This window comes from Mobula hypostoma, chromosome 1 (assembly GCF_963921235.1).
Source record: "Mobula hypostoma chromosome 1, sMobHyp1.1, whole genome shotgun sequence".
NCBI lineage: Eukaryota > Metazoa > Chordata > Chondrichthyes > Myliobatiformes > Myliobatidae > Mobula > Mobula hypostoma.
This window is the reverse complement of record NC_086097.1, coordinates 2,220,397-2,234,369: the sequence shown is the minus strand read 5'-3', so window position 1 is coordinate 2,234,369 and position 13,973 is coordinate 2,220,397. Positions and strand designations below refer to the sequence as shown.

The 13,973-nt window shown below is 44.7% G+C and overlaps 1 protein-coding gene across 5 annotated transcripts in view; it reads left to right on the top strand.

The window, feature by feature from the left end:
• The window catches only part of LOC134344020 (inositol-tetrakisphosphate 1-kinase-like), a 314,618-nt gene that overhangs the window by 267,182 nt on the left and 33,463 nt on the right, over positions 1-13,973 (top strand). For all 5 annotated transcript variants that reach the window (XM_063043114.1, XM_063043133.1, XM_063043124.1 and 2 more), the window contains 2 exons: positions 9,844-9,942; positions 13,480-13,520. In XM_063043114.1, the coding sequence (XP_062899184.1) occupies positions 9,844-9,942; positions 13,480-13,520 (140 nt within the window). The remainder of the gene's footprint in view (positions 1-9,843; positions 9,943-13,479; positions 13,521-13,973) is intronic.

The following is a 13,973-nucleotide window of genomic DNA, read 5'->3' as shown; positions in this document are numbered from 1 at the left end:
AGAACACTGCATCACTACCAGCCTCTCAGAACGCCGCGTCGCCACCAGCCTCTCAGAACACCGCATCACTACCAGCCTCTCAGAACACCGCGTCACTACCAGCCTCTCAGAACGCCGCGTCACTACCAGCCTCTCAGAACGCCGCGTCACTACCAGCCTCTCAGAACACTGCATCACTACCAGCCTCTCAGAACGCCGCGTCACTACCAGCCTCTCAGAACGCCGCGTCACTTCCATCACTACCAGCCTCTCAGAACGCCGCGTCACTACCAGCCTCTCAGAACACTGCATCACTACCAGCCTCTCAGAACGCCGCATCACTACCAGCCTCTCAGATCACTGCATCACTACCAGCCTCTCAGAACGCCGCGTCACTACCAGCCTCTCAGAACGCCGCGTCACTTCCATCACTACCAGCCTCTCAGAACGCCGCGTCACTACCAGCCTCTCAGAACACTGCATCACTACCAGCCTCTCAGAACGCCGCGTCACTACCAGCCTCTCAGAACGCCGCGTCGCCACCAGCCTCTCAGAACACCGCATCACTACCAGCCTCTCAGAACACCGCGTCACTACCAGCCTCTCAGAACACTGCATCACTACCAGCCTCTCAGAACGCCGCGTCACTACCAGCCTCTCAGAACACTGCATCACTACCAGCCTCTCAGAACGCCGCGTCGCCACCAGCCTCTCAGAACACCGCATCACTACCAGCCTCTCAGAACACCGCGTCACTACCAGCCTCTCAGAACGCCGCGTCACTACCAGCCTCTCAGAACGCCACGTCACTACCAGCCTCTCAGAACACTGCATCACTACCAGCCTCTCAGAACGCCGCGTCACTACCAGCCTCTCAGAACGCCACGTCACTTCCATCACTACCAGCCTCTCAGAACGCCGCGTCACTACCAGCCTCTCAGAACACTGCATCACTACCAGCCTCTCAGAACGCCGCATCACTACCAGCCTCTCAGAACACTGCATCACTACCAGCCTCTCAGAACGCCGCGTCACTACCAGCCTCTCAGAACGCCGCGTCACTTCCATCACTACCAGCCTCTCAGAACGCCGCGTCACTACCAGCCTCTCAGAACACTGCATCACTACCAGCCTCTCAGAACGCCGCATCACTACCAGCCTCTCAGAACACTGCATCACTACCAGCCTCTCAGAACGCCGCGTCACTACCAGCCTCTCAGAATGCCGCGTCACTTCCATCACTACCAGCCTCTCAGAACGCCGCGTCACTACCAGCCTCTCAGAACACTCCATCACTACCAGCCTCTCAGAACACTGCATCACGGTGGATGTAAGTGCCAATGGGCAACAGTCATTGAGGCAGGTTTCCTCGCCCTTCTTGGGCACCAGAGTGATTGAAGCAGGTGGGTACCACTGACTGCTGGAACGAGAGGTTGAAGATATCAGTGAACACACCAGCCAGTTGGTCAGCACAGGTCTTTACTCGTCCAGTACTCCGTTCCGATCGGATGCTGTCCTTGGATTCACTCTCTGGAAGGCAGTACAAACGTCAACTTCAATATATTAAGACCAAAGGATCATTGGGGTGTGCGATGGTTTTTCCCTATTCTCGTTGTCAAAGCGAGCAAAGAAGGCATTGAGCTCATGTGGAAGCAAAGCTCTGCACTGCTCTATGTTGCAAGATTTAACTTTGTAGGAGGTTATAGCATCCCTCATTGATTCCAGTCTAGTCTGGAATATCCACTTCACTGGAGAGATGGCTTTCTGGAGATCATACCTGAACCTCTTGTAGCATTCTTGATCTCGGGACTCAAATGCCTCTGATAGGATCTCAGCAAATTCTGGATTTCATTGTTTATCCAGGGCTTCTGACTGAGGTAAACCCTGAACGATTTCGTGGAGACACACTCGTCCACTGCTTTTTTAATGAAGTCCATTATGATGCTGGTGTAGTCAATCAGATCCTCAGAGGAGTTCTTGAACATGCCCCAACCCACTGACTCGAGGCGATCCTGTAACCGTTCCTCTGCCTCCTGTGACTACCTCTGGTTGTCTTTATCTCTGCTTTAGTTCTTTAGGCTCTATCCGTATGCAGGCAGTAGGAATTGTACAACTTGCCAAAGTGCGGTCTGGGGTTCACCCAACTCAAACACAGTTACTTTCCCCTAGGAGTAAGGCTGATCAACACCTCCACCCACGAACCCATCTTAACACAGCCCCACCACCACTACTTTATTATTTCCTGTCGGTCACCTGGCGTACAGACAGTCCTGGGCCTATTGTCACTTTATGGACATACAATGAATCTATCTGTATAAGCTATCTTGTGTATTGATATTTATTGTGTTTTTTGTGCTGTATTGGATCCAGAGTAACAATGAATTTGTTTTCCTTTACACTTTGTATTGAAGCAATCCTGAATGTTGAGCAGTACACGGGACAGGTCAGCTGTGATTATTCTGTGTTCATCACCTTTGCATAATCAGTTCTAGTACTATTGTGTTACCTGGACAACTGTGTTCTCCACTCTATCATGGACTTCCCTCCATCTCTGCAACTTAAAAGTGCACCTGTTTCCTTGCATTTCAACTCCTGATGAAGATTATCAGCCTGTCATGTTAACTGGGCTTCTCTGTGCACAGATACTGCCCAGCCTCTTGTTTTTATTTCAGATTTTCACTTTGTATTGGTTACCACTCTGCTATTTCAGTCCGGATAAAGGCTCCATTTCCCTCCAGAGATATGGCTGACTGGCAGGAGGCGAAGAGCGGGAATAAAAAGGGCCTTTTCTGGTTGGCTGCTGGTGACCAGTGATGTTCCTCAGCCGCGGGAATTGGTGTTGGGATCGCTTTGCTTCATATTGTATACCTTTGATTAAGATGAAAGAACTGATGGCTTTGTGGACAATATGAAGATGGGTGGAGGAGTGGGTGGTGTTGAGGAAGCAGGGAGTCTGCAGAATTCTTTGACAGATTGGGAGAAATGGCAGATAGTATGGAGAAGTGTATGATCGTGCAGTTTGGTAGAGGAAATAAAAACGTAGATTATTTTCTAAATGGAGAGCAAATTCAAAAATCTGAGGGGCAAAGCTACTTGGGAGGACTGATGGAGGGTCTCAGCGAAACCTTCACTGTTTATTCTTCTCCATAGATTCTGACTGGCCTGCTGAGTTCCTCCAACATTTTGTATGTGTTACTCTTGATAAATATAAGGGTTCGGTTTTGGGTTTCAAGATTGTTTAATGTCATTTCCAGTACACAAGTGTAAAAGAGAACAAAATAACTGTTATTTCAGATCCAACACAGCAAAAAAACACAAAAGATAAAGAACATAGCATTAATAAATATAAATGCATACAGACAGCTTATACACATTGATTGTATGTCCATAAAGTGACGCTAGGCACTGGATTGTCTGTACATAAGGTGACTGGCAAAAAATGATAAAGTCGTAGTTAAATTTGGGATAAAGAATGAAACCAGAAGAGTCAAATTTTTAAAGGATTTTGAGAGAAAAATCAAACCTGACACGTTTTTGTGAAATGAATCTTTTCCCAATTCCTTGTCAGTGTTTCAAATCCCCTGGTGTGAAGGTTTTTCATGTGAAACCTGCCACATGTAAAGTTGATATCAGCCACTGCTGAGATTGTTAAAGTGTGACCAGGTTAACTGAAGCTTGGCTCTTCATCGGTGTCACCATGTCTGAAAGCAGCACTGCTGGTCTTCAACCACGTGTAATGCCCCGGTTCAGATTTTTACTCTTGTGCTGTATGTTTTTCATTTAGCAGTCTGTTCTGTTTTCAACTTGTTTGGGTTATTGTTGAAGATGAGAGATGAGGAGAAATGTGTGCCATCCAGTTAGGATGGTCGAATTAAGGGGAAGTTTCTCTGGTGAGGGACACTAAATTGGGGCTTTTGTTCGAGAGGAGATAGAGAGAGAAGACACCGGGGAGAACCGGTCGTAGCATACGATCCGGTGGGAGCCCCGTTTGTTCAAGATGGATTGCGAGCGACGTTCGGAAGGTGGTGTGGACATTCACGCTGACCGAGGGCCCAGCTCCTGAGTGACAGAGAAGTTCAAGATGACCTCCAATTTGTGCTCATTTGTCTATTTAATTAGAATGGGCCCTTTTCTCTTTGTTATTTATTAATCCTTTAGTTATGTTAAGCTTCACAAATATAATTCTTTTAGTCGTATGCAGTGTGCTGCCTGTTAGTTCGTGGCACCAATTAGTAACGGTAACAAATTACACAGCATCCACACAAACTGGGATTTGGTGTGGGACTCAATCTCACGAGTTTGGTGGGACTTGCGAGTGTCTTCCCTGGACTTACGCAGCCAAGGAAACCAGGGTGTTTCATTGGTTTTGAGTATTCACCGATCTTTGTAAAAGCTTGATCAGAATCCTCCATGCTAAATTATTCTCAATGCTAAAGGCATATTTTAATTGGGAACAGTCATCAAAAGAATCCTCACTGCAACAACCCGTAAAATCATATTGAAAATGTCAGGTGGTCGTTCACTGAGCTGGCCTATTGAATTATGGAGCTATCAACTTATGCTGTCAGCTCTTCCATCAATTTTGATCAGCTCCTGTGAGACATAGAGCCAATTTAGTTAAAAGTCCTACCTGTTAGTGTGGCGCGTGGCCAAGTGGTTAGGGCATTGGACTAGTGATATGAAGGTTGTGGGTTCAAGCCTTGGCCAAGGCAGCGTTTGTGTCCTTGAGCAAGGCACTTAACCACACAATGTCCAGTCTACCCAGCTGAGAATGGGTACCGGCAAAAATGCTGGGGGTTAACCTCGCGATAGACTGGCGCCCTATCCAGGGGGGAGTCTCGTACTCTCAGTCGCTTCACGCCACGGAAACCGGCATAAGCACCGGCCTGATGGGCCACAAGGCTCGTGACAGACTTTAATCTTTAATCCTACCTGTTATCTAAAATGTTCTGAATCGGGATTGCGTTTAGACTATTTCTTTAACCTTCATATCCCTGCACTCACACTGTTGTCTTAATGATTAATCAACCTGAGGAAACAGTATTTCATTATTTATCTTCCGAAATTCTTTCATGATATTTAATGCAAACAACAGGAATTCTGCAGATGCTGGAAATTCAAGCAACACACATCAAAGTTGCTGGTGAACGCAGCAGGGCAGGCAGCATCTCTAGGAAGAGGTACAGTCGATGTTTCGGGCCGAGACCCTTCGTGACTGTACCTCTTCCTAGAGATGCTGCCTGGCCTGCTGCGTTCACCAGCAACTTTGATGATATTTAATGCTTTAGTTAGAGCCCTCTTTAAGCCTCGCTTTTGAAGACAGAAACTTTCTGCAGTCCGTCACGTCGATGCAGACACACATTCACACACAGCTAGCCATTACAATCAGAAATAAGTAATTGTAATTATTTGGGACCACTACTGTATGAAGAAATTGACTGATTTCTTCAGTCAAGGAGCTGATTATTGATCACTGTAGGAGGAAAGCAGAGGTCCAGGAGTCAGCCCACATCAGAGGATCAGATGTGGAGAGGATCAGCAACATTAAATTGCTTGGGGCTATCATTTCAGAGGAGCTGGCCTGCCCCAGCACGTGAGTGTCATCACAAAGAAAGCATGGCAGCATCTCTACTTCCTTAGAAGTTTGTGTAGAAGCATGTCATCTGAAACTTTGACAAACTTCTATAGATGTGCAGTGACTAGTCGCAAGAGAGCACCATCAATGATTTGGGACCCTCACCATCCAGCGCTTGCTCTTTTCTTGCTGCTGTCATCAGGAAGGAGGTACAGGAGCCTCAGGACCCACACCAGCAGGTTCAGGAACGGTTATTACCCCGCAACTTCACTCACCCCAACACTGAAATGAACACAACTATGGGTGTCCTTTCAAGGACTCTTCGCCTCACCTTCTCAGTTGTTTTTCTCAATCCGGCCGGCTCATTGCATGACTTCCACCTGTACAGGATTGAGTGTCGATCTAGCAACCCGGCCTTATGAAAAAAATGGACAAAGTTGCGAAGGAAGCGGTAAGGTTGCTGCCTGATATGCTGCAAGGCACGGAAAGGAGGAAGGAGAGAAGTAGATGAGATGAGTCTGTTAAAGATAGACATTGGCACATGAATAAATCATTTCATGCTGTTGTTATTCATTCAATAAGTAGTGGGAAGAGTAATGCATAGAAACATAGAAAATAGGTGCAGGAGTAGGCCATTCGGCCCTTCGAGACTGCACCACCATTCAGTATGATCATGGCTGATCATCCAACTCAGAACCCTGTACCAGCCTTCCCTCCATACCCCCTGATCCCTTTAGCCACAAGGGCCATATCTAACTCCCTCTTAAATATAGCCAATGAACTGGCCTCAACTGTTTCCTATGGCAGAGAATTCCACAGATTCACCACTCTCTGTGTGAAGAAGTTTTTCCTAATCTCAGTCCTAAAAGGCTTCCCCTCTATCCTCAAACTGTGACTCCTCGTTCTGGACTTCCCCAACATCGGGAACAATCTTCCTGCATCTAGCCTGTCCAATCCCTTTAGGATTTTATACGTTTCAATCAGATCCCCCCTCAATCTTCTAAATTCCAACAAGTATAAGCCTAGAGTTGATCCAGTCTTTCATCATATGAAAGTCCTGCCATCCCAGGAATCAATCTGGTGAACCTTCTTTGTACTCCCTCTATGGCAAGGATGTCTTTCCTCAGATTAGGGGACCAAAACTGCACACAATACTCCAGGTGTGGTCTCACCAAGGCCTTGTACAACTGCAGTAGTACCTCCCTGCTCCTGTACTCGAATCCTCTTGCTAAGGAGTGGGGAGACAGTAGGGAAAGTGAGGCTTCCACAGCCATTGGGACTGCAGTCTTTCTCTGGAACTTGGGTCTTGCAGTTCACCATGATTAAATATTCTGTTTAAATTAAGGTCGCAGATAAGAAGATAGCACTTGTATTGTTGATGGAAAGTGAAGCCAGGATCTGATCCTGTCGAAACGTGCATGTCATTTCCAATGCCACTGGAATATGTGCATCCCAGTCTGTCTCTTTTCAACTACTGACTGCTCCGTAGTCTTCTGGCACTTCCCTTCATTTGCCAAGATTCTTTCATGTGCTAATGTTATGTAGGAGTTTCAGAGTGTGCAGTAAATCACTATGGAGATGGATACAGTCACAGCACATTCTGGACTTGTATTGTCATAAAGGGCAGTGTTTGTTCTAACCACAGATTGTATGTTCAAGTTTTTGGCCCCGTTCTAAGATTCCTCATGATAGCTTATTTGGACGCTGACAGGTTTCCACTTGAAGTGCAGGATTTCACTCACTGAGTGGTTTAAAATCTCTCCAAAGGAAAAGGCCAAGAAACTGATATAAAAGTAACGTTGCAATGACAGGTGTTGCCAGCCAGCTCTGGCTGCTTGACATCAATAAATGTGCATTTCTGAATGCCTTTTATTGGCTTCAAGTCACTTGCATTGTTATAGAATGCTAAGGACTGGTATGGGAGAAGTATGGACTATCTCCTCCTCTAACTATTGCCATGGGAGCAGGAGGTGGACGGTTGTCTGGGCTCTGAGTAGCTGGTGCATATCACAAGCCATGGAAGCAGCTGAGTGCATATCACAAGTCCTAGTTTTGTCACCACTGCCCAGGAGAAGACCGTGAAAAACTACTTCTGTAGAAAAATTTGCTGAAAATACTCATGGTCATGGAAGGCCATGATCGCCAATGTCATACTATATATCAGACTATAACAAACACATAAATAGGTTTTGAGCTGGTGTTTAGAAGTGTCAGCTGAGTGTACATTCCTTATAGCCTTAGGTATTGAATTCCTATGTTTAGGAGCGTAGTTCTAAAAAGCTGGCCTGATAAGGGAGATTGCTTAAGTTTAAATGTACATTACTTCCTCACCAACACACACAAATGTTGGTGGAACTCAGCAGGCCAGGCAGCACCTATAGAAAAGGGTAAACAGTGGATGTTTCAGTTCTGAGACCTTTCATCAGGACTGGAAAGGAAGATGAGAAATCAGTGTAAGAAGGAGGGGGGGAATGGGAGGAAGTAGTACAAGGTCGTAGGTGATAGGTTAAACTGGGGGGGGAGAGAGAGCGGGGGTGAAGTAAAGAGCAGAGAAATTGGTTGGTGAAAGAGAAGAAAGGCTGAAGAAGGGGGAATCTGATGTTAGAGGACAGAAGACCATGGAAGAAAAGGAAGGAGGAGGAGCACCAGAGGGAGGCGATGGGCAGGGAAGGAGATGAGGTGAGAGAAGGGAATGGGGAATAGCCAAGGAGAGGGCAAATACTGGAAGTTTGATAAATCAATGTTCACTGGATGTTAACAGAATGTTACCTGGGTTTCCTCAACTAAGTTACAGAGAAAGGTTGAACAAGTTAGGTCTTTATTCTTTGGAATGTAGAAGGTTGAAGGGGACTTAATAGAGGTATTTAAAATTATGAGGGGGATAGATAGAGTTGACGTGGATAGGCTTTTTCCATTGAGAGTGGGGGAGATTCAAACAAGAGGACATGAGTTGAGAGTTAAAGGGCAAAAGTTTAGGGGTAACATGAGGGGGAACTTCTTTACTCAGAGAGTGGTAGCTGTGTGGAACGAGCTTCCAGCAGAAGTGGTAGAGGCCGGTTCGATATTGTCATTTAAAGAAAAATTGGATAGGTATATGGACAGGAAAGGAATGGAGGGTTATGGGCCGAGTGCAGGTCGGTGGGACTAGGTGAGAGTAAGCGTTCGGCACGGACTAGAAGGGCTGAGATGGCCTGTTTCCGTGCTGTAATTATTATATGTTCAGCCATCAGCTTGGAGGTTACCCAGACGGAATATAAGGTGTCACTCCTCCGAGCTGAGTGTGTCCTCATCGTGGCAGTAGAGAAGGCCGTAGGTTGACATGTCGGAATGGGAATGGGAAGTGGAATTGAAATGGTGATCACTCAATTCTTCTCTAATTTTTTAAATGATTATTTTACTTTAAGGATATATAAGTGCCTTTGCTATTCCCTTTACAGATCAATCTTTTTCTATTGACTCTCAGTTTTATAGTCACACCTGCCTGAGGTCAACATTTTGAGTGGAACATAATATGTAAACAGCAGGAATTCTGCAGATGCTGGAAATTCAAGCAACACACATCAAAGTTGCTGGTGAACGCAGCAGGCTAGGCAGCATCTCTAGGAAGAGGTACAGTCGATGTTTCAGGCTGAGACCCTTCGTCAGGATTAACTGAATACAGTCGACGTTTCAGGCCGAGACCCTTCATCTAGTCCTGACGAAGGGTCTCGGCCTGAAACGTCGACTGTACCTCTTCCTAGAGCTGCTGCCTGGCCTGCTGCGTTCACCAGCAACTTTGATGTGTGTTGCTGGAACATAATATGTGGTGGTTTTGAGTAACTATTCGACTGTATAATAGTCATTTTTCCTTGTATATAAATTTCTTATGCTTGCTTGTATTGTTATGCTTGTCTACTAACCTAGTGGGCCGCCATACTGAGCTTAATAAAACTCTAGTTAGGCCACATCTGGAGTATTACATACAGTATGGTCACCCCATTATAAGAAGGTTGTTGAGGTTTTGGAAAGGCTGCACAAGAGGTGTAATGTGCTGCCTGGAGTGGTGGTAGAGGCAGGTATAATAGGGACTTTTAAGAGACATTAGATAGGCACATGAATGTGAGGAAAATGGAAAGATATGGGCATTCGAAGAGATGAGTTGCCATTTGATTACTAATTTATTTGGTTCAGCACAACATTGTGATCTGGAGGGCGTGTTGCTGTGCTGTACTATTCTCTGTCTATGTTTATTGAAGGGCAGGCTCTATACAACGTTTGCTAACTCTTGCTGTATTCATCTCTTGTTGCAGATGACCGTATTTGTTCACCTCCATTTATGGAGCTCGCTAACCAGTGTGGTGAGGACATGATGGCAGAGCTGAAGAAGCACAAGCTGACATTCCCATTGAGTAAGTGATTGGGATGCAAAAATCAAAACCCTGGGACAACTGCCAATGTCCCATGTTCCCATGTGCTGTTTAATATTCCAGCATTTCTTCCAACACTCTTACTCTTTGTATTCAGGGCGAGTATGTACTGTTACTTTAATGTTGAAAGATGAGGTGATTCTGCCTGTAAGGATTCATTATCCAACTTAGTAAACTATCCAATAAACATATAAATAAGTTGGTCTTGGGGAAACGATGATGCAGTTCATTATGTACACTTACATCACTGTGCTAAGCTACCCCAAACACAAACCCTCAGCCCACCTCTCGACCGCCTGCCTCATCTGAAACAAGGTGATCAGACTCTGTCATTTTTGTTCTTCTTATTTCTCCACACTGCGGGGATAGGCGTGTTGCGTTGATTCCTGACGGGAAATGCAGTTTAGTTCCAGCTTTCCACACTGCGGGGATAGGCGTGTTGCGTTGATTCCTGACGGGAAATGCAGTTTAGTTCCAGCTTTCCACACTGCGGGGATAGGCGTGTTGCGTTGATTCCTGACGGGAAATGCAGTTTACAGGGGACTGGAAGAGCTGACTTGTAGGGAAAAGTTGAACACGTTCAGACTTTATTCCCTAGAATGTAGAAGAGTGAGAGGAGATTTGACAGAGGTACATAAGATTGAGAGAGGTATAGATAGGGAAAATGTAAGCCGTCTTTTTGCACTGCGGTTGGCTGAGACTAGAACAAGAAAGACGTTATGGGTAAAGGGTGAAATGTTTAAGGGGAACGTGAGGGAGATTTTCTTCATTCAGAGGGTCGTGAGAGTGTGGAATGAGTTGCCAGCACAGTGGTGCATGCAAGCTGGATTTCAACATCTCAGTGAAGTTTAGATGGGTACATGGATAAACGGGAATGGAGGGCTGTGGTCTGTGACGAGGTAGGTTAATAGTGTGGCCAGGAGGCCTGTTCCCATGCTGTAGTGTATGACTTGACTATGAGAGGCAGAAAGGTTCAGGAACAGTTATCACCCCTCAACCATCAGGCTCTCAAACCAGTCACTCACCCCAAAACCAAACTGATCCCACATCTATAGATCACTTTCAAAGACTCGTCATCTTATGATCTCAATATTTATTGCTTACTTTTTTATTATTTTTATTTTTTTCTTTCTTTTTGTATTTGCACAGTTTGTCCATTCTGTTAGGCATGGTTTTTCATTGACTGTATTGTGTTTCTTGTATTTATTGCAAATGTCGACAAGAAAATAAATGTCGGAGTTGTATATGGTGACATATATGTACTTTAATAATAAATTTGCTTTGAACTTTGAGGTGTGCCCAGGCCATACCAGAGCTGTAACAGCACACCAAGACTCAATGTACGGATATTTTAAATGTGATGCTGAGATGCATCCTGGGATACACTGGGACATGTCATTCGTGATGTAAGCTGGGGTCATCTAGTCTTTTCAATATCAAACAACCTCACCCAGGCGACCCAGCCAGGATTGATTAGGCCCTGGCTTCTGTCCCAGCAGCACTGGTCCACTGATCACACCTCTTGATCCATAGCCATCTCGTTGAGCAGCCCCCATTATGCCAATGAGAGAGTAGGTTCTGCAGAGCAAGCAGCTAGCTTTGGTTTACTATACACAATGACTATTGATTGTTCTTTGCCAGTCGCAACCTGTCCCCTGATTCACTGTGAAACCATCAGAGTCCCATTTTACTATACACCATAGACCATAAGATTGGGGAGCAGAATTAGGCCATCTGGCCCAGCAAGTCTGCTCCACCATTTCATCATGTCTGATTCATTTTTTCTCTCAGGCCCAATCTTCTACCTTCCGCCCCATATCCCTTCATACTCTGACCAATCAAGAATCTATTAACCACTGCCTTTAATATACATAAAGACTTGGCCTCCACGGCTGCCTGTGGCAATGAATTCCACAGACTCACCACTCTCCGGCCAAAGAAATTCCTCATCTCCATTCTAAAAGGACGCTTGAAGTCTGTGTCCTCTAGTCTTAGACACTCCCACTATAGGAAACATTCTCTCCCCATTCACTCTATCAACACCTTTCACCATTCAACAGGTTTCAATGAGGTCACCCCTTATTCTTCTGAATTCTAGTGAATACAGGCCCAGAGCCATCAAACGCTCTTCATCTGACAATCTGTTCAATCCTGGAATGATTTTCGTGAACCTTCTTTGAACCCTCTCCAGTTTCAGCACATCCTTTATAAGATAAGGATTGCTTCTACTAAAATGCATGGCCATACACTTCCTGCCACTGTACAGCAAATGCCACTTCTTTGCCCATTCTCCAAATCCGTCAAAGTCCTTTTGTTAGTCTCTCTACTTCCTCAAAACTAACTTCCCCTCCACCTATCTTCATATCGCGTGCTCTTCTGCACACCTCTGTTACAATGCGTGGTTATTTGTGTCAGCTAGAACCTGTCTAGCTATTCTCCTCTAATCTCTCTCGTTAATAATGCATTTTTACTCTCAAAATTGTTCCCTGGATTTTTTTGTTTTTCACACCATTCTCTGTAAACTCTAGAGACTGTTCTGTGTGAATATCCCAAAAGGTCAGCAGTTTTTGAGATACTCAAACCATCCTGTCTGGCACCAACAATCATTCCATAGTCGAAGTCACTTAGATCACATTTCTTTCCTGTGCTGATGTTTGGTCTGAAGAACTGAACCTCTTGACCATATCTTCATGCTTTTATGCATTGAGTTGCTGTCATATGATTGGCTGATTAAATATTTGTATTAACAAGCTGGTGTACAGGTGGCCATTGAATGTATGTCTTTTGGTTTTACGGTCTTTGTGGTTTTGGTTATAACTAGGCAGCTCTGTTCCTTCAGAGATTCATTCCCTACCTTTTGGAAAACTTGAGAGAGCAGAAAGCCCTGGGTTGATTGGGTAGGGAAGTGGAGGGCTCCTTCAGATATTTTTACTTGCATGGTCTTGCAGTCTATCTCTTCTTGGCCAAGCAACATTGGACCAAAATTTGCTCATAGGTACTGTACTAAACACCACTACCATTTCTAGGGTAGACGACTCCACATGGGAAAATTGGGAAAGGTTGCCAAGGTCCCCCACCATCCAGGCCATACTCTATTCTTGCTGCTGCCATCTGGAAGCAGGTACAGTGGCCTCAGGACTCACCCACCAGGTTCAGGAACAGTTATCACCCCTCAACCATCAGGCTCTTGGACCAGAGGGGATAACTTCACTAAACTTCCCTCACCCCATCACTGAACAAATCCCACGAGCTCTTAATATTTATTATTTATTGTTATTATTGCTTTGTTTCTTTTTCTTTTCGTATTTACAGTTTGTTGTCTTTTGCACGCTGGTTGTTTGTCCATCTTGTGTGCCGGTTTTCATGGATCCTATTGTGTTTCTTTGTATTTACCATGAATGAATACCAGGGTTGTATATGATGACATATATGTCCTTCTAATAATAAATTGACTTTGAACTTTGAAGGGTGTTCTTGTGATCACTACATACATTTTAATGATCTTCTTTCTCTTTCTAGTTTGCAAAACCAGAGTGGCACATGGTACCAACTCTCATGAGGTAAGCAATAAAACAAGGCTTTGTATATCGTCAGTCAACCACTGTGAAAAACTATTTATTTGGACGAAATCCCATTCTATTGAATGCACCATTTTCAAGTTGAAAGTGACTAATTATATTCAAATGAATCTTGATAATGTTTGTATCATCCGCTTATATGAAAGTATTGAATTTATTTCTTCCAAGGTGAGATTTGTGTATGAAAGAATGAACAAACCTAGTGGTATCCATTAGTTTGGAGGTGGGACTATCTGTTATAAGTGAGCGTTGGATCCAAGTGATTTTGTGATCCAGAGCTGCTTCAGAAATCATAAATGAGTAAAAAAAAAAGCTTGTTGCTTACTGCTGTTTCTTAAGTGTTACAAACAATAAACAAAGAAAAGGACAAAGAACAAAGAAGCTGTGATGGTCTAGTCCAAAACTAATACTAAAATAATAAGCAACACACATCAA